Source organism: Salarias fasciatus, chromosome 13, assembly GCF_902148845.1.
Source record: "Salarias fasciatus chromosome 13, fSalaFa1.1, whole genome shotgun sequence".
Lineage (NCBI taxonomy): Eukaryota > Metazoa > Chordata > Actinopteri > Blenniiformes > Blenniidae > Salarias > Salarias fasciatus.
In genome coordinates this window covers 16253038-16279896 of record NC_043757.1, presented here as the reverse complement: position 1 = coordinate 16279896, position 26859 = coordinate 16253038, and the positions used below count along the sequence as shown (strand labels likewise).

The 26859-nt window shown below is 43.3% G+C and overlaps 3 protein-coding genes across 3 annotated transcripts in view; 1 reads left to right on the top strand and 2 right to left on the bottom strand.

The window, feature by feature from the left end:
* The window catches only part of wdfy4 (WDFY family member 4), a 36509-nt gene extending 20938 nt beyond the window's left edge, over window positions 1-15571 (top strand). Inside the window, exons 45-64 of the mRNA XM_030106571.1 lie at window positions 32-246; window positions 1899-2047; window positions 2179-2290; window positions 2543-2628; window positions 2713-2775; window positions 6185-6227; window positions 6335-6454; window positions 6524-6647; window positions 6731-6837; window positions 7774-7924; window positions 8956-9047; window positions 10217-10426; window positions 10550-10670; window positions 12358-12515; window positions 12733-12891; window positions 13014-13193; window positions 13426-13608; window positions 14225-14345; window positions 15005-15110; window positions 15238-15571. Of these exons, the coding sequence (XP_029962431.1) occupies window positions 32-246; window positions 1899-2047; window positions 2179-2290; window positions 2543-2628; window positions 2713-2775; window positions 6185-6227; window positions 6335-6454; window positions 6524-6647; window positions 6731-6837; window positions 7774-7924; window positions 8956-9047; window positions 10217-10426; window positions 10550-10670; window positions 12358-12515; window positions 12733-12891; window positions 13014-13193; window positions 13426-13608; window positions 14225-14345; window positions 15005-15110; window positions 15238-15301 (2564 nt within the window). The 3' untranslated portion in view covers window positions 15302-15571. The remainder of the gene's footprint in view (window positions 1-31; window positions 247-1898; window positions 2048-2178; window positions 2291-2542; window positions 2629-2712; window positions 2776-6184; window positions 6228-6334; window positions 6455-6523; window positions 6648-6730; window positions 6838-7773; window positions 7925-8955; window positions 9048-10216; window positions 10427-10549; window positions 10671-12357; window positions 12516-12732; window positions 12892-13013; window positions 13194-13425; window positions 13609-14224; window positions 14346-15004; window positions 15111-15237) is intronic.
* lrrc18a (leucine rich repeat containing 18a) lies at window positions 2973-3821 on the bottom strand. Its single transcript, XM_030106484.1, has one exon. The coding sequence runs from the start codon at window positions 3819-3821 to the stop codon at window positions 2973-2975; it is 849 nt and encodes a 282-aa protein (XP_029962344.1).
* Window positions 15572-17651: 2080 nt separating the features above from the next.
* On the bottom strand, window positions 17652-25451 carry vstm4a (V-set and transmembrane domain containing 4a). The gene is made up of 8 exons (XM_030106627.1): window positions 25187-25451; window positions 23689-24138; window positions 20439-20492; window positions 20241-20348; window positions 20106-20139; window positions 19593-19741; window positions 19050-19117; window positions 17652-18265 (listed from the first exon to the last, which is right to left on the bottom strand). The coding sequence occupies exons 1-8, from the start codon at window positions 25233-25235 to the stop codon at window positions 18113-18115; spliced, it is 1065 nt and encodes a 354-aa protein (XP_029962487.1). The 5' UTR covers window positions 25236-25451; the 3' UTR covers window positions 17652-18112.
* Window positions 25452-26859: the final 1408 nt, after the last annotated feature.

Genomic DNA, 26859 nt, shown 5'->3' with positions numbered 1-26859 from the left:
TTTTTAGCTTTTTTTTTTCTTTTCGCAACAGAGCCCAAGATCTTGTGTGAAGTTGGTGCAGAAGCTCAGGAGGATGACGGTGATAAAGGACAACACTGTGACCGTCTGACGTTCTTCCCCGTCTTGAACGAGACGCCCGCTGTGGCCGAGGGTCCGCTCGACACCGCCGCCACCAGACCCTGCTCTCACACACAAGACTGCCCCGACATACGCATCATCCTGCAGGAGCTGCACCCCGGAGAGGAGGTACCGCGTTACGGGAGGGCGTGTGGCTGGACTGGGCTGAAAACAGCACGCCTAAATACCAGCGCAACTCCTTCTGCCCTGCTAATACTCACAATCATAATTATCTGATGCAGACTGAGGGATTCCAATAGCCCAGTGCTGCTATCAGATTTTCATCTTTCCTCATTAGTATAATGTTTTAATGTTGAGGCCCAGCACAGCTCCTCTCATTCTTACAGTGAGTGAGAAACCCGTGCACATGTTGACAGGGACTCGCACTGCTCCGGCAACCAGCCGCGGCTTTTAATGTTTCTGACAGAAGTATTAATAAAAACAGTAGGAGGTGATGCAAGCTGTCTTACATCCGCTTAGTAAGTGTGTGATGTGTGCGAGCGTGTCCTGTTGTCTTGCAGTGGTTCAGCGCATGAGTCCTGCTGAGCTTCCTGTCAAATGAACACAGTCATTAGCTCTGAAAAATGCACACACACTCGTAGGCTAACACACACACACACATGCGGAAGCACACAAAGGGAGACTCACTCATAATTAGCTTGCAAGCGCCAATAGTGTGATTATGACAATAATGTGTGTGGGGAGAAATCAATGGTCTGACATTAGGCTCTCAGTCAATAAAAGTCCTCCTTTTCTTTCCTTCCTCCCATCATCAGCTAAATCACCCTCGTACTGATAATGCATATCTGTTCGGAGCGCAGTCAGAAGATAAGGAAACAAGTTTATTGTTCTGTATTTAATCTTTGATAACAATAAATTTAACTTTTTTTTTTCTGAAATATAGTCATTTTGTGGGCCTGAAGCCAGTTTGCAGCCACTGATGAAAACGAGCATAAAAACTGACTGTGCTTTAACTCGGTGCTTAATTTCTGCAGCATGTCGCCGACACTCACTCACCTTGAGTCCTTTTAAACACTTACGCATTGTAAGTCGTATCCATCAAGGCATGGCACGTCACCGTGTGTGTGTGTGTGTGTGTGTGTGTGTGTGTATTCACACAAGAGGTTCTGATCACTTATCAGGTTTCCTATTGTGTCTGTGGCAGTGATTAATTCCCCTAATAATAGCCATGCAGGACCTCCTTCTCTTCCACCAAGTGTGTAACACGGTATCTGGAGGTGGCGGTGGTGGTGGTGGGGGGGGGGGGGGGGGGGGGGGTCTGATTTGATTAGTATAAATTGTGAGGGGCCTGCGGGTGCGTTGGGGCCCCATATGGTTTTTGGGCACCGCGTCCCAGAGGGCCAGCGGAGGGGCCGGCACCGTGAGACAGCCAGGTGCACGCGCACGTTGTGAAATGAGGGGAGACAATAGAATTATCCACGCATTATCACAATGTAGTTAGCATTAGCTACAGCCGGCGCCGAGAGCTGCGTGCGGGTTCGCTCTGGCAACCGAATGAAACACACAGTTGCACAGATGAAAAAGAGGCCAGACCTTCTCTTCCCCATCAATCAGCCCCGATAATGAAGTGTTCAACTGTGCCTTTTTAATAATGATTAAAATATGTGATTAAAATGATCAATCAAGTAAAGTCTGAAGTGCCTGTGCATCTGCCATGTCATGTCCTGAGAGGGAGCCAGACGTACTGATGTGTATTGCTCCTCTCTCATAGGGCTTAATGTAGCTGTCTCTCGCTCGTGTGTGTGTGTGTGTGTGTGTAGGTAAAGGCTAAGATGTGTGTTGTGATGGTGAGTGGCCTCAGAGTCTCGGAGGGCTTGCTGCTGTTTGGAAAGGAGAGTCTGCTCCTCTGTGAGGGTTTCACGCTGAGCCCCACCGGAGATGTTTGCTGCAGGAAACACTTTCCCAGCAGGTACAGCTGTCTGCAAAGTATTGATGGAGTTTGGCTATCAGAAATACTAATATGTACACACTCTTTTAATACTACACATTAAAAAAATGATACTATATACTTTAATTATACACTGTGTCTTTTCCTGTCAGTGTGAAGGATTCCTTTGTTTCCTCCATGCTGAGTAAAGAGCTGCCGCCCCGGTGCAGACGCTGGCTCTATGAGGAGATCAAGGCTGCCCGCTTCATGCGCTTTCTTTTAGAGGTAGGACAACCTATTTCCTCCACATGAGGCTTGAATCAGCATGTCTTTTATTAAACTATGCATACATGGAAATATATTAAAATATAGTTGCATTTTATGTTGGATTTAGTCTCTAAGCACACATACAAATCTGATGTGTTGTACTTTTTTAAAACCTCTGCTGATTTTGTTTGTGCTTTTTGAGACAAGCAAAAAAAAAAGAAAAGTCTAGTGGAAGCAAACATCACTGCAGCTGCTTTTGTTGCTTTAAAGGACAATGCTATCGAGATTTTCATGAAAAATGGACACTCGGCTTTCCTGGTGTTCTTGAACAAAGACCACGTCTCTGCATATACAAGGTGTCCCATACACTACGTCTCACAGCATTTATATTTTCGGCACACTGGCTCTTAAAATGATTGTTGTGCTTTTTCTTTTCGCAGGCTGACCACAGTTGTGCCAGCATTAAAAGGAAAAGGGGTCACTGAGGTGATCGCCAATGCCAGGTAAGAGTCACGCTGCAGGGAGTATTTTAAGAAAACCAATACTGAATCACTTGAATCATAAAATGTAAGCAAATATAATAATGAAATGTACATCTCAGTATCTTACACATATATATAATGAATTGCATATGCTGCCTTAAAATGACTCCTCTTTCCCATTTGGCATCATTTTTTTTGATAAGATGGCAGCAGTTAATTCATTTGTTGGTGTGTTTTACGTTTCCCTTCATCCTCCACACATCCTGACTGACTATGGCCACAGAGTTCGGCGTCATCAGTCCAGAAAAAGTCTTCAGTTTTTTCTTGTCAAACAAGTCAGAGCCACCTTCTTCCTCACTTTTCCCACCTTTGTCTCTCCCTCCTCCTCCTCCTCCTCCTCCTCCTTCTCTTTGCACTTGACATTTCTTGAGGCACGTCCTGCACAGGCTGCTTTCATGAACCAGATATGTGTCCTTCTCCCGCTCCTTCTTTCCTCTCAGCCCCACCCCACCGTCTTCTTGTGAACTCGGGTTTCCCTTCACATTTATCTTCTTGAGATTTGGATAGACTTTCACAAACTCCGGCAGTTTGATGAAGAGGTTATCAAACAGGCCTAACTCCTGGAGGCTGTCTAACGCCTCTAAAGAGGGAGGCAGAGTGTCGAGTTGGTTCATCCCCAGATTGAGACTTGTGAGGCTGGTGAGGGAGCTCAGGGTGGCGGGGAAGCCAGCTGATGTGAGGCGGTTGTTGGAGAGATTGAGGTGGGTCAGGAGCACCAGCTTGCCGAGGGACTCGGGCAGAGACTCCAGCTTGTTGCTGTGGAGGTCCAGCCATCGGAGTGACTCCAAGTCCCCAATGCTGTCTGGGAGTTTCTGGATCCGGTTGCGGCTCAGGTCCAGCTCAGTCAGGTTGGTCAGTTTCAGGAGGCACTTCGGGAAGATGGCGATGCCCATGTTGCTCAGGGTGAGTCTGCAGCACCCATCAGGGGTCATCCGAACGGCCTTTTTAGCAATCTTGAGCGTCACCTTCGTCCCCTTGGCCCCTTTTCCTCCCTTTCCTTTGGGCATGGTGCTGAAATGTACAGAGAATTCAGATGAAGCTCTCAGCCCAGACCCCCTTTCTTGACATTTGCCCAGTAGACACCATCACACACTACTATAGCAAATAACTGTGTTTTGTGTATGTTAATGTGTAAGCATGTGTGTGTGTGAGGCTGATGTGATTTATTCAGATACAAGAGCTTATGTATGGCCCGGGGCAGTGGAAAAAGCATGCTCTCTGAGGAATGAGAGCTTGAGCTGCTTGCGTGCATGTGTGTGTGTGCACGTGTGTGCGCGCGTGTGTCTGGCAGTGTAACGTCTGCACTGGTGTGCGCTCACCCACTGTAGCCCATGGGGGTATTTAAGAGCACGACTCTCTAATTAAGGCTAATGCTGGGGAACAATAGGAGAGAGGCGACACTGGGTAATACAGCAAAAACAAATGAGAGCTGATGCTCCCTCACTGCTCAACTGATTGAGTTGTTTGGCTTTTTTTTTTTTTTCCAGGCAAGGAAAAAAAAAAAGTGTGTGTTTGTGTGCGTGTTTGATCCACATGCAAGTGTGCTGACAGTCATGGATGTACGGCACTCTTATGTGTGTGTGTGTGTGTGTGCGTGTGCACAAAGAGTCAAATCAGGACTTTGATAAATGATAGTTGGGGAGTGTTGGGAGTGTAATGAGGGCTTCGCTCTTCTCCCCTCCCTGTCTAAAAGAGCAAGGTGTGTGTCTGTTTGTGTCTGTGTTACACCCCAAGGCCCTCTCTCGCCTCATTCATCATCCTCAGGATGAGAGAGGTTAGCCACTGGTGCTTGTTCCTATTATAACCTCCTATAGAAAACTACTGCATGAAATTATTGCAGGCAATTAGATAACACATACTGGACCAAATGCAATGATTGATTTAGTGTAGGTTTGCAAAATAATTTGGTAAGAAAATGGCCGCACCTTAACTGGCTCTTTTTTTAACCCCCTGAATCTTTTTACAATTATAATCCTCACTTCTTCACTCACTTCATGTACTTTGGCGTTTCTTTTGTTGATTGCTGTTAGTCTAATTCGCATTTTCCACAGCAAGAGTCCAGAAGAAGACTTGTACTCGCCAAATGTTGGTGGATTGATGGTAATCGAGGGAGATCAGATCGTAATACCAACAGCTTTAGCTCCTGTGAACCATTCCTTCATCCCCAAGGCTTTCGGCCCGTACGGCAATAAACATTTCAGCACTTCTTTACGTGAAACACAATTAAACTGCGTATAAAGTTTGATCACAAGAAGTGCTAACAATACCTGCTGGTCTCTTTCTCACATGTGATAGCAAAATGAAAAGGAAAGTTCAAGAAGACGCCGTGTGTGTCTATGTAAACATTTGCAAAGCTTCCTGTCACCAAACAGCAGAGACTGAAGGTTCCTCTTGTTTTATTGTGTTTCTTAGCAACTGTGGTGCCTGGCACCAGAACTTTATTACTATGTTACTGGCCCACAGAGAGGGAGAAGGAGAGCCAGAGAAAGAAAGCGTGATTTTTAGAAGTAGGCGATCACTTTGCTGATTTAGATTAAACCTGGTGAAGTTCTTTGATCAGCCGGTCAGATGTTCTGTTCCATTAATTATAAACGCGGTGTTTTGTTTAACCGTAGAGCCCCTCGTTGTATCAGATGCCGTTGTGTTAATGAATTTGTAATAAAGTAAGATTAAAATCTGAGCGCACAAGTTTGGCATGCAGTCAAGCACTGCTCCTTTGCTGTGAGCATCGTCAGCCACCCGTGCTTTATCTTGAAACTTTTTCTCGATGTTGTGTTTGACCCTGCTGATGAATTCACATTAATCACATTAATCAATAAAAGTAATCCTCCGCTCTCCCCGTTCAAACTGCACCTCTCAGTTTAGGACAAAAACAGCTAACCGCTAAGTTAGATGTTTTTTAGATTTGATTGAAAACAGGAAGTTTTACAGAAGTTGAGATTGTTTGATCAGCAAATATCAAGGTCTGTTCAAACTGTACCATCAAAAACTTTACTTGACAAGAAACAAAATCTTTCCTTTTTAAATACCTGTTTGTCAATATACACTATTGTATTCAGAAAACATGTACTTTTACTACTGTTTCCACCCAACCTATCACTGCCAACATGAGCCACGTCCCCCACGTCTCTTCTCGGTGTTTTTGCCCTTGTTCACCTCGATCCCATAGCTGCTCCTACAGCTGTGTTCACACAGCTTCTGCTTCCTGAGGCGCTCACTCACCTCCGTGCTGCCGCCTCGCCGCTCCGCTGTGCTGCGGTTTAACTCTGGTTGCCAGGCAACAGAACAAGCGTGAAACTTTGCATGTTTTGGTGCTCGGCGATCGGCCTTTCGTTTCCAGTTCAAAGTGTTTGTTTTTGCTGTGCTTCAGGAAAACTCCGGTGATTGAAAAGACGGCCCTGATTAAATGGCAGGTACTGCAGAACGTCTTCTCATCCATTTTCATTTTGTCTGTTATTTGCACTCACATATTCATCTGTAATAAAGACATTTGCACTTCCTTCTGTTTTTCTTTTTTAAGAAAGGAGAAATAAGCAACTTTGAGTACTTGATGCATTTGAACACCGTCGCCGGGAGAACCTACAATGACCTAATGCAGTATCCGGTTTTCCCCTGGGTCGTGGCTGATTACCAGTCAGAGGTCGGTCATCTATGTTCACTGCAGACTGCAGAAGCGGAGCCGGTTTAATCTGACCTCTGTACTTGACAGACGCTGGATTTGTCAAATCCCGCAACTTTCCGTGATCTGTCGAAGCCGATGGGAGCTCAGACCGAGAAGAGGAAGCTCAACTTCATCCAAAGATATGAGGAAGTGGAGAGCAGTGAGAGTGAAGGTATCCGTGCAGCCTGGTCTTATTTTTTACCAATTTTGACACTTTGAATGCTTTTTAACGATTTTTGTCTATAATTGTTGCAGACTTTTCAGCGCAGTGCCACTACTGTACCCACTACTCCTCGGCCATCATTGTGGCCTCCTTCCTGGTCAGGATGGAGCCTTTTTCCCACACCTTCCAGGCACTGCAGGTGAAGCCAGGATTGTAACTCTCTCAAACTCTTAAATTTCCAGAATGCACTGCGGTGTTGTGGTTACCACTTTGTGTGCACAGCAGGGAAACTTGTGACTGTGCTCCAAGTGTCTGCAGAATTTTCCATGTTCTCCTGGCTGTCTGGCCTCCCACAGTATAAAAAAAACATGTATATTAGGATTAATTATACTGAATTGATCTTGTGCATGTGTGTTCCAGACGAGCGTAATATTTTTGAGACTCTACAACTTGTTTCTTGTGCATCAGTATGTTTTTACCAGTGCACATGCACCTCGAGGCCCGCTGGCATTCATCGCTTTAGTGCTTTGTTTTATCTTCAAATGTGATTTAGCTAATATTATGAATCTAATACGGGCTATTTTCAGCACTCAAGATACTGTTTCAGGACTGTTTTGGGTATGAAAACTGACAATAGAGAGATATTTTAATATATATGCAAATAATTACAGAAAGCATCTAAAAGAAGCAAGGCAAGGAGCCACAGATGCTCCAATTTGCCGTACAGCATCCAGTTGATTGTAATGAAAAGGCATGCATATTTGATAGTCGGAATAAAGCAATAAAGACGTTAGTCTGGTGAATTAGAATGCCTTTTTGTCTTCTGAAGCCCATAATGGGTCTGCAGTAATATACGTAACTGCATTTGTTTCTCTAACAAAATTTGCCAGTGTATATGCTATTTTCATTCATTGTTGTAATTGTTTTACTTTAAATTGAATTCCCTCTCATGAGATTTATACCAGAACTATGAAATTTTACAGAAAGATGAAAAGCTTCCTTCTAGGTATTTCCTGCTTGCGCGATATAGTGGAGAATATAAAACCGAACATGCCGGGCCGCTTTTACTGATGTGTCTTTGCAGAGTTTGGCTCGTGAGGCTTTCTGACGGGGTCGTGTCCGGTTTTCCCCGCAGGGAGGGTTTGATATCCCCGAGCGGATGTTTTACAGCATAAAGAAAGAGTGGGAGTCGGCCTCCAGGGACAACATGGGAGACGTCAGGGAGCTGACCCCAGAGTTCTTCTACCTGCCTGACTTCCTGCTCAACTCCAACCACATCCAGCTAGGTCAGACAGAAATCCCTTCACCCACCACTCTGGGCTGAAAAACTAACTTTTACAAGCACCATTTTTTTTTTTTACTGGTGCTCATAAAAAAAGAGTACCAGATATGACTAAATCTGAAATTGTGGCGTTGTTAACCTTCGATACAATGACTATTATATTCATCCTCATTCTGTGATAAATTGTTTGGCTGCATAAGGTTCAAGAAAGACTCACACTGTCGTTGAAACTTAATCCTCATGACACAGGAACTCCAGTCATTAAGTGTAATTGATCTGATTAGATTGGAGCATCTTTTCTAATGAATCTCGATAAGAGGGAAAACAGATTTCACTGAAATGCTCTGAAGTCAAGATAAAGCTCAGATTAATACCAGATAATAAACATGCAAGAACAGACATGTTGGTAACATAAATTCTGCTCATTAATTAGCTGTTTACTTAATCCAGTGATTGTGTTAGAAAGAAGGAAAACAGTTTTTAATTCCAGGGCATTGTCGTAACAATTTTATATTTAAGCCACACTTCACGAGTAGATGTTTGTACGCCACGTTCTAAGCTTTAGCAGCACTTTAGCTATTATAATAGCAATATTTATTTAGATTTTTTCATATAATTTTGCTATGGCAATATATAATATAATAGCCAACTTCCCATCTTCCTTTTCTGCATTTTATTTCTGGTTTATCTGTGACAATCTAATAATTGTGGACTGAATGTACTCTCTCATAAAGCTTTGCAAAAAAAAACAAAAAAAAAAAACATTTTGTCTCGATTGCTATCACCACATCCTTCATCCTTGCTTTTTTGTTGGTATTTAGGTGGAAGGAAACACACACAGTTTATATTTTTATGCTTTAACATGATAGAAAACAAAAGGTCGAACAAGGACGCAGACGGTCCACTGGTGCTTTGCTACTTAGTGCGATCATAATGGAAGACTCACCCCAATGTCTTATATCAACTCAAACTTTACAGAGATTGATGCCTTGAAGTGCGGTTTGCTCACGGTGCTTTACGTCTTCATTGCTGCAGGTCGGATGGAGGATGGGACAGCTCTGGGAGACGTTGAGCTGCCTCCCTGGGCCAAAGGTGACCCCCATGAGTTCATTAGAGTCCATCGAGAGGTCAGTGACTCCCGCCCTCGCCAGGCCAGCCCGGCCTGCTACATACTGCGGCTTTTCCCACAAGGCCTAATAATGTTTGTCAATACCGACTGATGCATGAATACAGACAACCCACTGTTTTAGTTACGTCCAAACAAATATCTGCTGTAGTGGAGCTGGTCGCAGTTTGTCCTCAGTCTCATTCATGAGATTCTCTAAAGACCGTTTTGTCTGGCTGAGCTCGGTTCACTTACTTCCTTTTGGTACCAACAGTTTTCAGATATAATGACTTATTCTTCTCTCTAACAAGGAAATGCACGAAAAGACACGAATCTTAAGTGTAGATGACAAACACGGAAGAACAGCAGGTCTGTTTAATTTGATGTAGGGAAAGCACAAGGCTGTCTCTTTTCCATGATGCCATTATTTCTGTTTATGGGTGAATATTCCCTCCATCTTCTTTTCTCAGCTTTTTCATCCCTTTCACTTTGAGAGCTTATTGTCTATCTCTGTTTTGTTTGTTTTTTATTCGTAAGTGGTGTTATTTCTTCAGCACCCTCCCTTTTTCCATTCCCGTTGCATCTGTGATGGTTTTCGCTGTAATCTACTGAACTACTCATATTGCCCAACATTCTCATAAAATTAGTGACTTCAAAAGATTGTGTGTTTTTTTATATCCTTCCTTTCTTTCTTCCTCAGAAAAATTAACTGAGGACAATATATCCTTGTTATGATGTTCTGTGTTGGTCCAGGATGGGTTTATTAAGGTTTGGTGCTAGAAGATAGCTGGTCATAATGCCTACTTTTCCTCATTACCTCTTTAAAACCAATATCCTCCTAATTCGGCCCAAATCATTCTTTAATTCTAACATGGAGATATGGCCATAACGCAGCTCTGCAGCTTCCTGCTGGTGTGGACTTCTAAATTGACTTTTGAAAGAAATCATACAGTATCTGATTAATCTTATTGGTTGTGCACACTGAAGTTTTGTTTTTCTCCAAACTCTCATTAAAAAAAAAAAAAAAAAAAAAACTTTGACTGATGGCTTCGAGCCCAGGATAATAACAAGTACAACACACTGTTGTTTTTTAAGACTTTAAAAGGCGTGTAGAGTATTTTTTTTTTTTGTAATATGACATGAATAGATGGCTTTGGTTTGTGCAGCGGCATCCTCTTCTGTCTGCTTCAGGCCCTGGAAAGCGACTACGTCAGCTCCCACCTTCACTTGTGGATCGACCTGATCTTCGGGCACCGGCAGCAGGGTCCGGCTGCCGTCGAGAGCGTCAACACTTTCCACCCGTTCTTCTACGCTCAGCGAGGCCGGCAGGATGTCAAGGACCCCTTGATTAAGAGCACAATGTTGGGATATGTGAGCAACTTTGGCCAAATTCCTAAACAGGTAAAAAAAAAAAGAAAAAAAAGATAGGAGGAAACTAGGGAAGTACATTGTTTTTTTTGCAGTGCATCATATTGGCTTATAAATCAAACCCTCCTCATTATGTTTTTTTTTTTTCTCCTGCAGCTCTTCACCAAACCCCACCCGCCTCGCAACAGCTCAAAAAAAGAGGGCTCAGCACAGTCCTACCCCAATCCCTTTTTCTTCAATCTGGAGAAACTGAGGACCACTCAGCAGCCGCTGAAAGGTACAGCTGTATATCAGCTGAATGGGGGTGTTTTAAATAAATACGAAAGAATGACACTTATCTCATCTTATCTTATACAAAAAAAAAACAAAAAAAAAACAGTTGTAAAGGTTTGTTTTTAGCATTTTGTAAATATTATTAAGTGAATCTGCAGAAGCAGGGATGCATGGACCAGAGGAGAGGGTGAATGCTTGATTTCTGCTTCAGTACTGGAAGTTCTATCGTCAAAATTAAAGTTCAAATCTAAAATTACTGAAGTGTCCAGAAGGAAATTTTAACTTGCTGTTTTTGTTTGAAAATAATTTGTCTGAAGCTCCACTGAATCTGGGCTATTGTCAGTGGTTCATTCATTCATTCATTCATTCATTCATTCATTCATTCATTCATTCATTCACCAATTTCCCTTAAAATACAGTAATTAAAACTAAAGTCATCAAGTAAAAAGTTGTGAGTTTAAACAGAATGTAGGAAAAAATATAATTATTCCAGTAAAGTTTAGATTCCTGGACACACAGTAGCGACTGCTCTCTTTATATATTTGATGTTACTTTTTTGCGTGCCCATTTGTTGCTCTGGGTTTGTAATGTTTGAAACAGCGGCTCGAGTCGGGCAGGTTTTATAGCAGCTCAGGCTTATTTGTTCCAGTTTGCTGCTGCATATTTAGTATTACTCACCAGCAAAATGTCAAACTGGTCCTTTAAATAAAGACATAATATCATATGGGGTTTGCAAATCTCATACATTTCCTCAAAAACTGAATAAAAATTGCTCCTTTTTTTTTTTTTACTGAGTAGACTAAATTGAATCAGTTACAGCCATCTTCTTTGGACACTATTTTTATGTTTTTTTATTGCATACCATCTGATGTTGGTTATTGTACTCAGGATGTGGCGCGGTCTCAGGGGAATCATTGAGACGAACCGAGAGTGTCTATAGATTAATTTACACTACAGAAGGGTGGAAGGAGCTATCTGTTAGAGCTACAATATGGAGATGACTCTTCCGCTGAGCCCTACTTAATAATCTGAATATCCCTACAGGCCCACTGAGGGAGAGGAGATGAATCTGCGAATGCTCAGGGAGAGATTCCTGCATATTACATTTCATATTAAATCTTAGGGTGTCTGATCTGATCAATAAGCAGATAGAGATGAATAGGAGCAGGAACGCTAAGAGTAATGCAGACCAGGACTCCTTTCTGGGGATTTTAGAGGGAGATGTGGAGATAGGACGTAATGATTTCTGCCTGTTCCTGCATGAATAGGTCAATTACAGGAACAATTACAGTCTCTCTCTCTCTCTCAGAGCCTCCTCCCTCCCTCACACGCACATAAAAGTTATACTGTCCAGGATGCGCGGGCCCCCCCAGGACCGGGCCTCGGCTTGTTTCAACCTGGGAATAGCTGTTTTAATTGCTCAGTATTCTGTGGTCAGTTTAATGAAATTCCTTACAAGTTTACACTGCCACCAAACTCTTTAATGTGATGTTTCTGAAGAGCTATTATCTTCACCTGGCCCAGCAAGTTTATAAAAGCACAACAAAGACTTTTTTTTTTTTCTTTTTGTCTATTTTCACACCACAGTTTTTTGTTTTTTTTCATGCATGTGAGTTCATATGGTGGACCGACAGATTTTTTTGAAATCGTTCTCACTTTGCTGATGGCGCCCCCTCTAAACTTTATTGCAGAGCTGCCGAGAGGCCCAGTCGGTCAGATACTGTGTCTGGAAAAGCAGGTCTTGGTCCTGGAGAGGAACCGGCTCCTCCTGTCTGCGCCGCAGGGCTGCTGGTTCAGCTGGGGATTCCCTGACAACAGCTGTGCCTTTGGGAACTGCGGCACGGAGAAGGTATCTGTGTGGAAATGAGTTTCACACGTCTGCATTTTTATGCATCTCATTTAAATGGAGTCAAATTAAAATAACAGGTACAGAGGTAAAGCAGGACTATAATAGAACAATTGATCAATGAGTTAGAAACAGGTTTAAGTTTAATTATTTACCTGAGAAAGTTTTTATTTTATTCTGTTTATTAATAGAAATACGCTGGTATTGTGTGTGTGTCCAGCCGTTTGCAGTGTGTGAGAGTTTATGTGAGTGGGGCGAGACGCTGTGCTCCGCCTGTCCCAACCCGAGGACCGTGGTCACTGCGGGGAGCAGCTCGGTTGTGTGTGTGTGGGACGTGTCCATCGCCAAAGACAAGCTCGCCAGCATGAAACTCCGACGGGTCAGTTTGACTCCGGTTTGAACAGTTTTTCACACGCTGCCTACACACACACACACACACACACACACACACACACACACACACACACACACACTCACTCTGCGCCTGCTGTCTCGTTGCAGCCGCTGTACGGCCACACCGCCGCCGTGACGTGCCTGGCCGTGTCTGACGTCCACGGCGTCGTGGTGAGCGGCTCGCGCGACCTCACCTGCATCCTCTGGGATCTGGAGGAGCTGAGTTACGTCACGCAGCTGGCAGGACACACCGCCGGCGTCTCTGCGCTGGCCATCAACGAACTGACTGTAAGTCTGCGCTGTCTTTTTTTTTTGTTTTGTTTTCTTTCCTCTGAATGTTTCGGCCCGCCGTCATCGTGTTCCCATGCTCTCCGCTCACAGCGTGAGGAAGGGAGGATTCTCACCGCTGACAGCATGAACATCCTCCTTGTGTGTGTTTTGCCTTTTTTTTTTTTTTTTTCTTTTTTTGTGTGTGTGTCTGTGAGCACTTAAATTTCAACACAGTGTTCCTCTGTCCAAGGGGGAGATCGTGTCCTGCGCCGGGCCCCTGGTCTACCTGTGGACGATGAAGGGCCAGCTGCTGGCCCACACTGACGCTTCCTGCGGCCCTCAGGCCGACATCCTGTGTGTCAGCTTCACACAGCGGCACCAGTGGGACGCCCGGAACGTCGTCGTCGCCGGCTGTGCGGACGGCGTCATCCGGGTGAGTTTGACTCTGTGCTGGGAGGACGTCGGGTGGAGCTGTGTTTGGTAGAAAGTCCTGTGAACACTTTACATGTCCTCCCTAAAATCCCCTAAAAAAAAATCTGTTAGCTACTCTTTGTAACTCATAATAGATCAGTGTGAAAGTTTTTGCTTTGTTTTCAGCAGTATTCAAATAAGACAGTCATTACTTTGGCATTAGTCTGGCAGGTTCCCGCTTGGATGTCCATCATGGTATTATTAACAGAATACAGGGTGTGTGTGTGTGTGTGTGTGTGTGTGTGTGTGTGTGTGTGTGTGTGTGTGTGTGTGTGTGTGTGTGTGTGTGAGTGTGTGAATGTTTTGGATTAAAATAACCATTTGTTACTTCGCTGCAATCAAAGCTGCAAACTCTAAATTGTGCTTCAGTAGGGAGCGGGTGCCCAAACCACATGTACAGCACACACACACACACACACACACACACACACACACACACACAGACGCTATCATTACTTTATTATTGCATTGAGGTGTGCGGCACGTGCGAGCGCCTGCGCGTCTCTTTTGCGAGTGTGTTTGTTATTATGTTGAATTATGTCTCTGATTTTGCTACTCGTTATGTGTCTCTCATACAGATATGGAGGACGGAGTACGCCAGAATACAATTACCTGGCCCTCCAGAAGAGCCCGTGTCCCCAGGGCCAGACCAAGCGGAGAGAGACGGGGGTGCTCCTGGCAGCCGGACGGGATCTGCATGTGAGCTGCTGTATTAATAACAACCAAGTGATGAACAAGGCTGACAGTGACAAAACTGTGAGACCAGCTGAAAGTCAGCTGCACACAAAGATGTTTTTTTTATTATTATTATTATTATTAGTATTATCTTTAAAAAACAAAACCCTAATGTTATCTAATTAGATAAATCCTTAAGTGTGAGATGATTATTTTTAACCGCTCATCTCCAAGACAGATGAGAGCTTGTAATTCTTGCCCTATCCCTCACTAGCATGAGGGCTAGCAGGAATTATGTTGTTATAAAGTTATTAAACATAGAGGCAGTAAACACTGATGAGTAATTCTGCTGACGTGTGTGCGCGTGTATAATTTAGAAAGCAATAATACCCAGATCCAATTTGGCATACGTTGGTTACAGCCCCGCGTCACCTCATAGGAGTATTATGCTTTCCAATTACATCGAGACAAGTCTTTACGTAAAACTGAGGCGTTTTATATTTCAGGGAGCGTTCTCGCTTTTACAGCCCGCTCACTGCAGATGGACGCTGTGAATGCAGAACGAGGCGGTTCTGTGAGGACCTTCGGGTCGGGGCGGGTGGGGAGGGGGGGGTTTCAGGCCGGGTGGGACGGCTGTCCTGGTTTAAGTGGATGTTAATGTGTTTTGATGTTTGAATTTACAGTGAGCAGCTCGTGCCAGGCTGGAGGCTGGAACAGACGTCTGGTGTTATGTCAGGAACTGCGTCGCAACAGGAACAGCCCGGCCGTCACGGCGCTGGCCATGTCCAGGTACAGTAAAAAAAAGGAAAAAAATCAAATCTAAAAATGCTATAAACTGTTCTGTTTTCTGTGTGACGTCTTTTCATAGTTGTGAACATTTCTACTGTGCGTAAGTACATGTGTCCTTCCTGTGCAGGAGTCAGGCCACCCTGCTGGCAGGCGACGCCTGGGGCCAGGTGTTCACCTGGACGAGCGAGTGACGGGAGCCTCACGTCTGTCTTCGCACCGACAACCTCAGCCTCTGTATGAGACTCAGAAAAACCGCTATCTCAGGTCTGACGCCAGCTGAGCCATGAGAACTGTTTTATATCTGCCTTTCATGTGTTTTGTGGAGAACCTTGTTACAATATTTGATACATTCAAGTTTTCAAAATCAGTATTTACCCTCAAGGTGAATATTCGATTGTGTACTGTACTCTGTAAATAGAAAATGGCACAAAATTTGAATGAAATTATTAATAAATATTTGTCTGAATTGTCTTGTGTGAGTGTCCTTAATTGTGGGGATGATGATTGTTTTGTGGTCTTTATTTCATTGTATGTCACACAGGTCTGTTGCTGCAGTAAGGTTATTTTATGCAGTAATATCAGCGGCCGTGTAACGGAAACAGCATTTGATTCTGATTTGAAAGCGAAACCCGGAGGACACGAGCTCGAAGTCTGCCGAGCTGCTGAGTGCATTTAAATGAGGGGAAAACGTTGGTTGACGCAGTCATTTAAATTTCATGCTTGCGCCGCTTTCGCAGAGCTCACCAGAGGCCGCGGCCGAGGCCTGTGGTCGGACTGGACAGCTTTAAACTAAACGAGAGAGCAACCGTGGAATGATGAACAAGAGCGCGCTCGGCCAATATTTCCTGAGAAATACAGCTTTTTAATGGCGCTGAACAGCCGGGGAAGTTCATTTCTCAGGAACTGCACATTAACCAGCATCCACTATTATAAAGTATGGCATGTGCTGGAGTCAGCAGTTTGCGCTGTGAGGGCTGTTAAATGTTTTGCGGCGTGAGCCAGTCAGGATGTTTGGATGTGAGCAGTTCAGCAGCCGTACTTTTCTGTCGTTCGCGGCGTGTGTCCGATTTTTCCGTGTCGCTTTGTATCGACGAGCATCCCGCCGCGGCCGGCCTGCGTAACTTCACTGTCATCACTTTAAGCGCTCGGTGTGTTATGGGCGATGTAAAATGTGTTTGGGTTTTGAGGTATCGTTTCTGCTTGTCACAGCTTTTTGTGCGCGTGTGTGTGTGTGTGTGTATGTGTGTGTTAATGGTTGCCCAAGGACAGATATGCCTTTTTAACCACAAAAGGCTGTTCAATATCTGTAATCACTGTAGGGCCCGGACAACACACACCTGGGTAAATCTGACCTATTTGAAGAGCGACGGTATGAAAGTTAACCCTTCCTTATCTCCGTCAACCTGCAGGAGTGCAACACTGGCAGCGAAGTGAGCGGCCATGCTGGGTTGTCAGGAGCATGGAGGCTTGTTTGCTTTCGGTCTGCGGCTTGCTGCTTGCTACACATGCGCCTCTCCTCTCCGTCATCAAAGGAAGAGGTCTCTCTCTTTAACCTTTGTGTGTGTGGCTAATTGTGCTAAGTGGAGTAGCTTAATAGAGTGGAAAATAGTCCTCATAATTTTCCCAGAGAGCGAGCAATGACCTTCTCTAAAGACAACGGCCATCTCCATTCGCTCTACACCGCTGGTTTTATGATATGAAATGTCAAACCATTGGGTTCCTCAGAATAATTAAATCAAATAAATTATTGCACCTCGGCAGAACCATCTTGTAGCCTAACCCAATTATAATGCACTGTAAAGCTAATTATTAACCATGATTACAATTAGTCTAATTTGAATAAATGTAGTCATTAGCGGGTTCATCCTAGTCACTGAGTGTGAACTGTGGGGGAGATGCTCCCTCGCTCGCTCTCTCTCTCTTTCCCCGTCTCTCCCACTCAGCAATGGGCAGAGGGTGTTTGTGCATCACTCTCTTTCTCCGGGCAGCCTCATCTTCACCCCATTTTTCACACACTGACCTTCACAAAATGGCCTCCACCTCTCACCTTCCCTCAGTGTAATGTCTTCTCCAGGATTTCTAATTGCTGTTTATGCCTTCGCCTCTTTCATCACACTTGGGTATCAGAAACATAAAACCTGCTGCACAGCTTCCATCCCCCTTCGGTATTTCATGAGAACATTAAAAAGAATAAGCTGAAAAATGTGTATATATATTTTTTCAATCAGCCACAATTGAAAGACGAGCATTTTCTATATTTTCTATTTTTTGCTTTGCTCTTGGCCGATGTAGATTATGTTATTGCCCTCCACTTTGTTTGTTCTTTTCATTTTACTCACATGTTTTTTGTCACTTTCGCATTAGAAACACCAGTAGAGATGATTTGTTGCTCTGAGATATAATGTAAAAAATGTTTCATCAGATTATGAAACACGTCTTTTCTTTTTAGTGTTTTGATGAGGAAGTTATCTGTGATTTGTGTGACTGATAAGCAGAGCGTGAACCACTTCAAAGCCACAATTAAACACTGTCCTTATATAGATTAAAAACTGCAGCCCGTGAATGTCAAACAAAGGCATATTTATTAACATGGTGTATTAGTGCTGTAAATATAAATGCATTTTAAAAAAAACGGAGTGTTACAGTGCTGTATGACGCAGCAGAAAGAGTCTGGACAACAGTTTCTTTCCACACAGTCTCCTGAGTTTACACAGAATAGTTCAGAATAAGGAGGGTGTCCTATAAACATCTGGCTCTCAGGCCGCTGACGTGAACAAAACAACAGAATTACAAGACCTAGAAACTGCTGCGCTGGAATGAATCTGCACAGAGCAAACACAAAGCCCTCATTTGCCAACAGATGTGGGAGTCTCGTATCCAGAAAAACAATGCTAAATGCTGTACTGGTAATTCATAAATACAGTCCTTTGGACGCCGCGCGGTTGGCTTTGGATGAGCCGAGGCTCTGCCCTCGCCGGGAGGTACCGGAGCGCCGTCGTGATTTACAGCTGTTTCTCCTGGAAGAGGATCTGAGCGTACACAGTGTCTGGGCTGGAGGGTGCGGGGTCGGGGCTGGAGGGGGCCGGGGGCTCCAGTCTCGGTCTGACTAGCTCCAGCTCGGCATATGTCAGGCTATCTTCTTGTGAGACCCGGGGCTGGATGAGGGGGGGGGAAAGAGCGAGAGGAGCTTGAAGGAATGTGGCTGGCAGATAAGGCAAAAAGAGCAAATTGCACATATATGCCGAGCAGAACAACAGATGCATAGAGGCAGCGTATTTGGTCTGCATTTAATCTTTTCTTTTACAAAATGGTTGTTTTGTTCCAAACTCCACAGTAAACATCTCTTCAACTGCAGACACAGTGTGTTTACGAGGTCAGCTGGATCTCCTGGAACATTCAGTTTACTCCAAGGATATTTGCTACAATACGAGTCATATCCAGCATCCTCAGATCCTCCTGGTTGCACTAATCTAATCAATATGTTCATGCAAAGCATATGTTCACATCTCCAGAGCTTCATTCCAGGTTGAGGGGAAAACAAAAATTAAAACAAAAAAAAAAATCTGTTATTGGTGGGAATACTCATGATCCTTAGTTTGAGTAGTTTTCTTCTGTATGTACTTGACATTTTTATTGTAGATATAAAACCAATGAAGCACTCTAAATAAATAATTGTGTTTGAGAAGCAATAAAGCTAAATAGAATTATCAAGCTCATAACTGAATGAAGAGACGGCAATAAACTCCTGTAGACAATCACACAGTCGTGAAACAAATTCCCTCTTGCACCTAGCTCAATAACAACTCTGCTTACGGAATAAAGCACCTTCACAAAACATTAATAGACAGAGCTCCATTACAAATATATTAAGTGTTTATGTTTCATCAATGACTTTTATAGTAGTTGTGGACATGAATTAATGAGAAGAAGGACACTTACAGCTGTAGATCTCTTTGGCTGAGTCTTCGACCTTCTGGGCTTCTGAGGTCTCTTTGCAGCAACGGGTACTGAAAAACACAGCGTAATTGACTAAAAACAGCAGCCGGGTGGAAGGAAACGACAAATATGGCTCCGTAGATGAAGTCGTGACTGTCATCAACAATCACTTTATTTTAGAACATGAAGAAAAGCCTCATTGTGCCACAGTCATGCTTATTTTGCCGTTAATGATAAAATACACTGGGGTTTTTACATTGTCTTATTGTTTGAAGCTCATCATCCCCCTTAATCTTGAAGCGATCCCTGTTTTAGAATTATTCTTATTTGAATTCAGGGTATTTTATATCTCTATTCTTGCTTAGTGTTTTATAAGTTGCTGTATTTTGTTTTATATCAGGCTCTTTTTCTTTTTTAGACTGGTACAAATATCATTGAAATAAAGCATATAAGCAAAAATCACTGCGTTTCACGTGATGATCAAAGGCATAAACTGCCTTTCAGCATCTTAAACAGTCAAAGCCAGTTTGTCAGAATAAGACTTACCTTTGGCTGGTATATGAGGGGGTGGTTCTTCAGGTAGTTTTGGTGGTTTTACTGTTACTCTTCTCTCATTTTTCTGTCTGGTGTCTTTCCTTTGTGTACCCGGGGAGGAACTGGAGGAACTGCTGGAGCTGGTTACAGTCTCTCCTGAACTGAATGCAAGAGACAAAATTACATTTTAATTAGGCCTGTCTAGTAACATTTATTTCCATAGTAAATTAATCAGTTTTTTTCTTCATTATGCTGGAGCCAAATATTTAAATTAAAAAACAAACAAAAAAAAAACACATGCAAAAGCCATTTTGAGCAAACAATCAGAAATGTGTCCCCTCCTAAAATCAACTTCTTGTAATTCCTATCTATAAATTATTAGTTTTACCAATAAAGATGGCAAATAAAGAAAAAAAAAATGGTCAGTCACACTTGTGCTTTTAAAGCCAACGATTAAACATCTAATAATTGTTATTATCAGAATTTCTTCTCAAGCACAAAATACGAGATATGAAATCTCAGTACCTGCTTTCTGGACATTTGACGAGGAGGTAACTGGCTGCGGAGCGAGCAGAAGGAGAAAAAGGGACACATTAACTCGAGTCTGTTTCAGACTTAAATGTCAAGTAGCAAGTGTCCGATTGCAAATACTGACTCCACCTTTGAGCCTGTGTCTCCTGAGGAGGTACTGACAGGCCAAGACGAGGCTGAACAGGAAGATGGACAGCAGGCCCAGCGAGCAGATCAGCACCGCGCACAGATACACATCTAAAAACAGACGCAGGTCAGTGTGAATATCGAAGTAAAACACGGATAAAGGAAGCACCAGAGGAGTATAAAGGCCGAGGAAAACAGTACCTGCAAATAAAAGTCGGAGTCTTTCACTGGTCCTGTCCTCAGGGGTGAAGTGCACTAGAGAAACAATTGTTGCAAAGAGTCAGCAAAAGCAGGACGTAGAGAATAAAAAAGTATATCCAGACTAAGCATCTTTGTAAATTACTAATGTCTGAGGGCACCGACCCAACAGCAGACAGCCTCAGTGGTTTCCAGAAATATCCTCCAAACCAATGTCATGAAGGGAGAGTCTGCTGCAGCATCAGCCAAACCCATCACACACACACACTCGCACACACACACACACACACACACACACACACACACACACACACACACACACACACACACACACACACACACAGACTGGACGGCCAGTACTGATGTTCTTGGACAGAGCTTGGGGGTTCCCCAATGCTCTGCATATCCACTTCCTTTTCCATTTCTCAAGCGCTTTCATGTTAGTTTCTTTTGTGTTCTTCAAAGTGAGAAATGGAAAACACATGAGAAAGTTGTTGAGACTTTGTGTTTAGGTCAGGGGTATTTAAATAAAGGTGGAGGAGAATGAACAGAGGTTGTGTACACAAATTATTTAGTCTCAGCTCACCATAATGAGATTTTAATACGTCCCTTACACACAGGTTGATAGATATTAATAGGAAATGATAAGAAGATATTAACTCTAATTGGCTTCTGGCCTGTCAACTGCGTCTTGGCTGTTCCGTCTCACTACCACATAATTAATGTGGGATGCAGAGAGAGCAACACACTGACTTCAGTGTTCTGACCAAACATGAACAAGTGGATCAAAACTCTCTCAAGGGTATCGCTGATTAACTTCATTACAACTTTCCTGAGGTCATATATAAAAATGTGTATCCAGTTCAAGAACAAATCCACAATGCATTGCAGTACTATGCATGAAACTGTCCTACTCATGTGATGAGACAAAAAGTTATATTTCGCAGGCGTCTCTTGACAGAGCGAGCAGTTCAGGTGTAACCTGCTGTAATTACACCACACTTCTGACCAGGCGCGCACTGCAGTAAACCACAAGCCAAATCCCACACCTGATCTGTGCACGCTGGCCTCGGTCAATGGGTTGGCTGTTTGAAAGCTCCGAGATATCCTCTGCAGACGGATCTGCACACAGCAGCAGCAGTTTAACCAAAAACACCCCATTCATGAGAAGAAAAAAAAAAAAAACTCTTCATGCCGACAACATCAGGTACAGATTTAGGCTCATCTGCTGTGAAGACGGCGTGGAAAAATGAACCCTCTGCTGAACCTGGCAGGGTTGTAAATCTGAGGCCAATGAGCAGTGCCTCGTCTGATTTTATTTAACAGTAAGGATTGGCCACTCATTTTTTAAAGGTTGAAAACCCAACCTGACTTAGAGTGTGAAGTTTTACTGATCTTCATTTTTCATCTGCATTCTTGTTGAAATGAGTTGAATAAAAGTGCCTTGCCTTGTGGAGCCTTTTACCAACCCTTCTTACAGATTGAACTTTTCAAACCGAGGGGTTCCCCGATCACAGTTTTTCATCCTCTTTGTTTACCCTCGCTGTCAGCTCTTGTGTTTCTGCTCTCTGTGGTCAGTGCATGTCGGAGATGCCTGAGGTTGCGTGGCTTCCTCACCAGGCCCCGAATAGAGGGCAGGGCGTTGTCGGATGGCTCCGTCTGACGAAAACCCTGATGCATTTCCAGAATAAAACTGGTGAAAGTTTAAATGCAAAACTGGGTCACATGTAGCCACACACAAGCTTGTGTACATCAAAAGCCCTGACTGCACTTCTTGGTTTTGGCTTCTGACTGATGATCAAACACATAAAATTCAATCCACGAAAATTCTGACATAAATATGGAATGTTTCATGTATTTCAATATCTCGCTTGTGATTCTTTCATTTGTTCCTTACAGATTTCTTTACAAACGTTACCAGAGACTGAATAAGTTGCAACTGAATTCTCCAGTGGATTTTCTCCTGAGGTTTGCATAAAAGCAAACCCAAAATGCTGACGTCATGGATTTCGGATTTTCTTAACGTCTGCAGCTCAGCAGCAGTCTACCTTTTACTTCTTGCACTCGTGCACAGAAAGGACTATTGTTGAGTGTGGTTTCCCTGCGTGAGCTCATTGTTTTGACATGGAAATGCCAGTGGATCACAGTCACAGTAAAACACATAAGGACCACTTTCTGCAGACTAACTGCTTCGCAAGTCATCTGATCTAAACTACACTTTTCTATTTGAGTGAATTAAATGGCTCCTTATATATATATAAAAAAAAAATCCAGTGTGACTTTTCTATTTAGTTGTGTTCATTGCTTAATAACATTGAACCAGAAATCAGAAATCCTTTGATCCTCACCTGCCGCTGATGTATGTTGAGCAAAAATATGAAGAATTTAACAGTTTTCTGTCCACTTCTAGTAAACAAAGCTCAAACTAAAGAAAACCTGAGGCCAGTTTTAGACAAAAAGTGTGAGATGAATGCAAATTATTGATAATTTTCAATTGATGGCAAATTGGAACTTAAAAAAGCCCAAGAGTGTTTCACAAAATCTTGTTGAAATTGGGTCAAAGTTCACGTCAAGTTAGCATGAAAGGTCAAATGACAATGAACACTGACATTTGGATGTTCACTCGAGATTTATCAGATGAAATTATGAATTTTGCTGACAAGACAATTTAACGTTCTTGACAATATAAACACGAGGCCTCTCCCCAGTCCAGCAGTCATTTTGTCCTGACATGTCAGGAAAAATGAATCTCATAAAACAGCTCCAGCGGGATCAGATTCTGATTTGCAGCACTAAATTAAAAAGGCTCCGAAAGCGGTTGAAACATCAGACGTGACTGTGAAATTGCTTTGCGAAAACAAAAGATTGTGCAATTTTTCAAACATTTTCAATGTTCAAATGACACACTCTCAAGGTCCCGTCAAGGCTCAGTGAGATTTGGGTTTGTCCATTTTGTTGCATACATCCTCGTGAAAGTTTACAACATTATTTCTACAGACCATGCTTTATGTATTTTCATCAATAATTAATTTTATCTAGTTTCTTTATCCAGGACACTTATTGTCAACAGTTTACCTGAAATGTCGCTTAGTCAATGAGCTCAAAGGGAAATGAAACATTTTGATGAACAGCAGTTGAAAACTGACAAGTCCTGAGCTTTGTTTTGACATTTATCCCATCATAACCCAAATTCAGCGCTTGTTTTCCCTCTGCAGGCAGAGCAGGAAGAGCAAACAGATCTGTGTCTTTTTACCTGTGATCTGTGTGGTGCTGGTGCCGTTGGAGGACGCTCTCCATGTATTTCTGTGTTTGCGGATCTCCTGTACTTTACAGGTGTAAAAACCCTGGTCTGTCCCCGTCACGCTGAGTATCCGCAGCCGGTACACTTCTCCCTCCTTGTCCTCATACAGGCGGAACTTCCCCTGGGAGAACTGACGGGTGTAGTTCCCATACAGCTTCATTTTCCTTATGCCGATCTTCACAATTAGATTCTGAGAGGGCTCAAGAGCGGGAGGAAGCGAGGGCGGAAGGGAAGGCAGAGGCTGTGGAGGAGCAGCAAGAGGAGAGAAGAACCAGCGAAGAATGAGGACGCTGCTGCTCCTCTTCCTCTGGGAAACCAAACAAGACAGTGTCAGGTTGTCTTTCTCTGTTACCAGGACAATCGGTCCGGGGGTGACTGTCACATTCAGGGTGTGACATACTTCTGTTGACAAAAGAAAGAAGCTCTGTCAGTATCTATACAGTATATAGTCTGGTAGCTTTTGAAACTACCCTCTGTTTTTTAAAAAAACAATTAGCAAGATTTGGTAAATGTGCCTCACATGGAAAAGTCTGAGTTCATTCTTACAAAATTTCCTGCCAATTAACCATAATAGGAGCATTTAGTCAAAGTGAGTTTAAATGCACGCTCGCTGGGCCCACTGGATTCATCCTGTCAAGGTTCAAACTGGCTTTCTCTGCTTACATGTAGCAACAGGGGAACTCAGGCTTTAACGCCAAGAAAGCATAAAAAGACTCATGCATACATTGTGTTCCACTATTTTATTTCTGTGGATATTCTCAGCTTTTATTCTCGAGGCATCTGGGTCATGTCTGCCTGGGAGAGACGCAAAGTCTGGCTGCAATATGTGTGATCAGAGACAGCCAGAGAAAAGCTACAGGTGGGAAACATTCATCCTCCGTGCAGTACAACAAGAAGCAGACAAAGAGAAACATGGCAAGATAACAGGGACCATCTGGTCTCCCATGCTGCCCTGCTGCTTTTTGTTGTATCAGATGGGGAATCTCCCTCCGGGTTTTAGGGATTTGTCCAACACTATTTATTGTGACAACAAAAGCAACAAAACAAGCCAATCAACATATTGCACAGCCAAACTCAATGAAAAGATTACAGGGCAGACACGAACGTTGTAGGTCAACGTTATGGCAGTTTATAGCACACAAATTACACTGAGGTTTCCTCTGATCACAGAGTTCAGACTTGCACAGCGACGCAAGTGGTTAGACTTTCAAGAAAGTCACGTTTGTAAGTCACTCCTTTGCAACAATTAAAATGTATGTGTAAAGTTTGATTGTTGATAACTAGAAGATGCTGCTTGTCACCGTGTGATATTTCAATAGAAGTCCTGTAATCATAAATAAAATGTCTAACAGTGATGCACTGGTGATCGGATCACTCTGCTCAGTCTCTTTCTCTCTTCTACCAGCTTGCTCGTTTTCTTAGTAGTTTCAAATGCCTTAAGCAAACTTACCTGAGACCAGGGCCTCAGTCAGGACAAGGACCACTATAGAGAAGTACATTTTCCGCAGTCAGCGAATCCATAAACCCAGACAACTGCTCAGCACTTATACAAGCAGCTACATTCAAAACAGAGCCTGGCTGCACAACCCACCAGAGCCCTTACCCACCATTAACTCTTCTCCTCTTTCTCCTCTTTTCTGTGTAATATGAAACAGTAAAGGCTCTGTTCCCACTTAGAAACTCCCACTCTCTCCCAGTCCACTCTCTCTCTTGCTCTCTCTCTCTCCCTCTCTCTCTCTCTCTCTGACTGTCTCTCCTTTACTCTCTCTTTCTGTGTCCTGCAAAACGTAGGAAATGTCATTTCCTGTGTTCCTCTGAGTGAGTCTTGGATCATAGTGAGCGTGCGTGCGTGTGTGTGTGTGTGTGTGTGTGTGTGTGTGTGTGTGTGTGTGTGTGTGTGTGTGTGTGTGTGTGTAGGTGTGTGTGTGTGTGTGTGTGTGTGTGTGTGTGGTTTTGCATATTATCTACAGCAATGCCCATCTTCCATATACCAGTGAAACGTACAAGAAGAAACTGCTGAGTTTTTTATAAGTATTTTTGTAATTGTCAGATTTTGCGTGTGTGTGTGTGTGTGTGTGTGTGTGTGTGTGTGTGTGTGTGTGTGTGCGTGTGTGTGTGTGTATCTGAGCCTCTCCCTGTCTGTCTCGCTGCTGGACAGAGTGGCATGGGCTTGTCTCTGGCTGTGGTTGTCAGACTGTCCCAGCAGTATGAAGCCTGCTGCTTTATTGGGCATGCTAAACTGCTGAGGCAGGGCTTCTGCTGGCGCTTTGAGCTCTGCCAAAGCCAAATGGAATTACACAACAGATTTAACCCTTCAACTTGCATGTGCAACTGATTTTTGTTTTTTTCAATGGGATGTATCTGCCAAGTTCAGAGTGTGACTTTATCCCATCTTGAATTATGTTGTTTTAAAAACAACAGCAAAGTCAGAAACTGCATCATTAAACTTGCATTGAGACAACATTTTTTGAGTTGGTATTCATGTGTGAATGAGCTAAAAGTCTGACTGTAAACAAATTTGACCTCATCTTTTATTCCGGGTCTCCCTGAAGTTTCCTTCACCCAAGTCTTGAGTTCAAAAGGTTTCCACGGGAGTAATTGCTCTCCTCTGCCCCACAGTGGTTATTCCACGTTACTGCTTCTCAGGGGAATCAACGTTCAGCGGGGAGCAGCAGTTTGCGCCTGATCCACTCTGAGCATGCGCAGTGCGGCCCCACCTGCTTCTGCCTTATCAAGAGAGGATTTTCCTGGGGCAGAAATGGAAGGAGAGAACTAACAAACAAACAAACGATTTTTATGGGTAACACACACACACACACACACACACACACACACACACACACACACACACACACACACACACACACCTGACATTCTGATGTAGGTAAATTGACCACATTCAGTGAAGACGGTATTTGACATATGTGCCAAATATAAATATGCTGTCAACATCTTTATAATGCAAATACAAAGAAAGATGTTGATTGTTGTTTATGTGATATTAGCTTGTCTACTTACACTGGTGTGAGTGCCTTTGTAATTTTTTGAGTCATGATCTTGAAAAAGTCATACATAAGGACAAAGATGACAACAAGGTTACAATTGTCCCAATCTACTCTGCTT

Bases quoted from the DNA above. Each gene is read 5' to 3' on its own strand.
- vstm4a (XM_030106627.1), bottom strand. From the start codon at position 25,235: ATGTACTTCTCTATAGTGGTCCTTGTCCTGACTGAGGCCCTGGTCTCA. The intron at 20,493-23,688 runs GTAAAAAGACAC...TTGTTTCTCTAG, and splicing joins CAGCACCACACAGATCACAG to TGCACTTCACCCCTGAGGAC. The intron at 18,266-19,049 runs GTAAGTGTCCTT...CCCCTCATCCAG, and splicing joins AGCCAAAGAGATCTACAGCT to CCCCGGGTCTCACAAGAAGA.
- lrrc18a (XM_030106484.1), bottom strand. From the start codon at position 3,821: ATGCCCAAAGGAAAGGGAGGAAAAGGGGCCAAGGGGACGAAGGTGACG.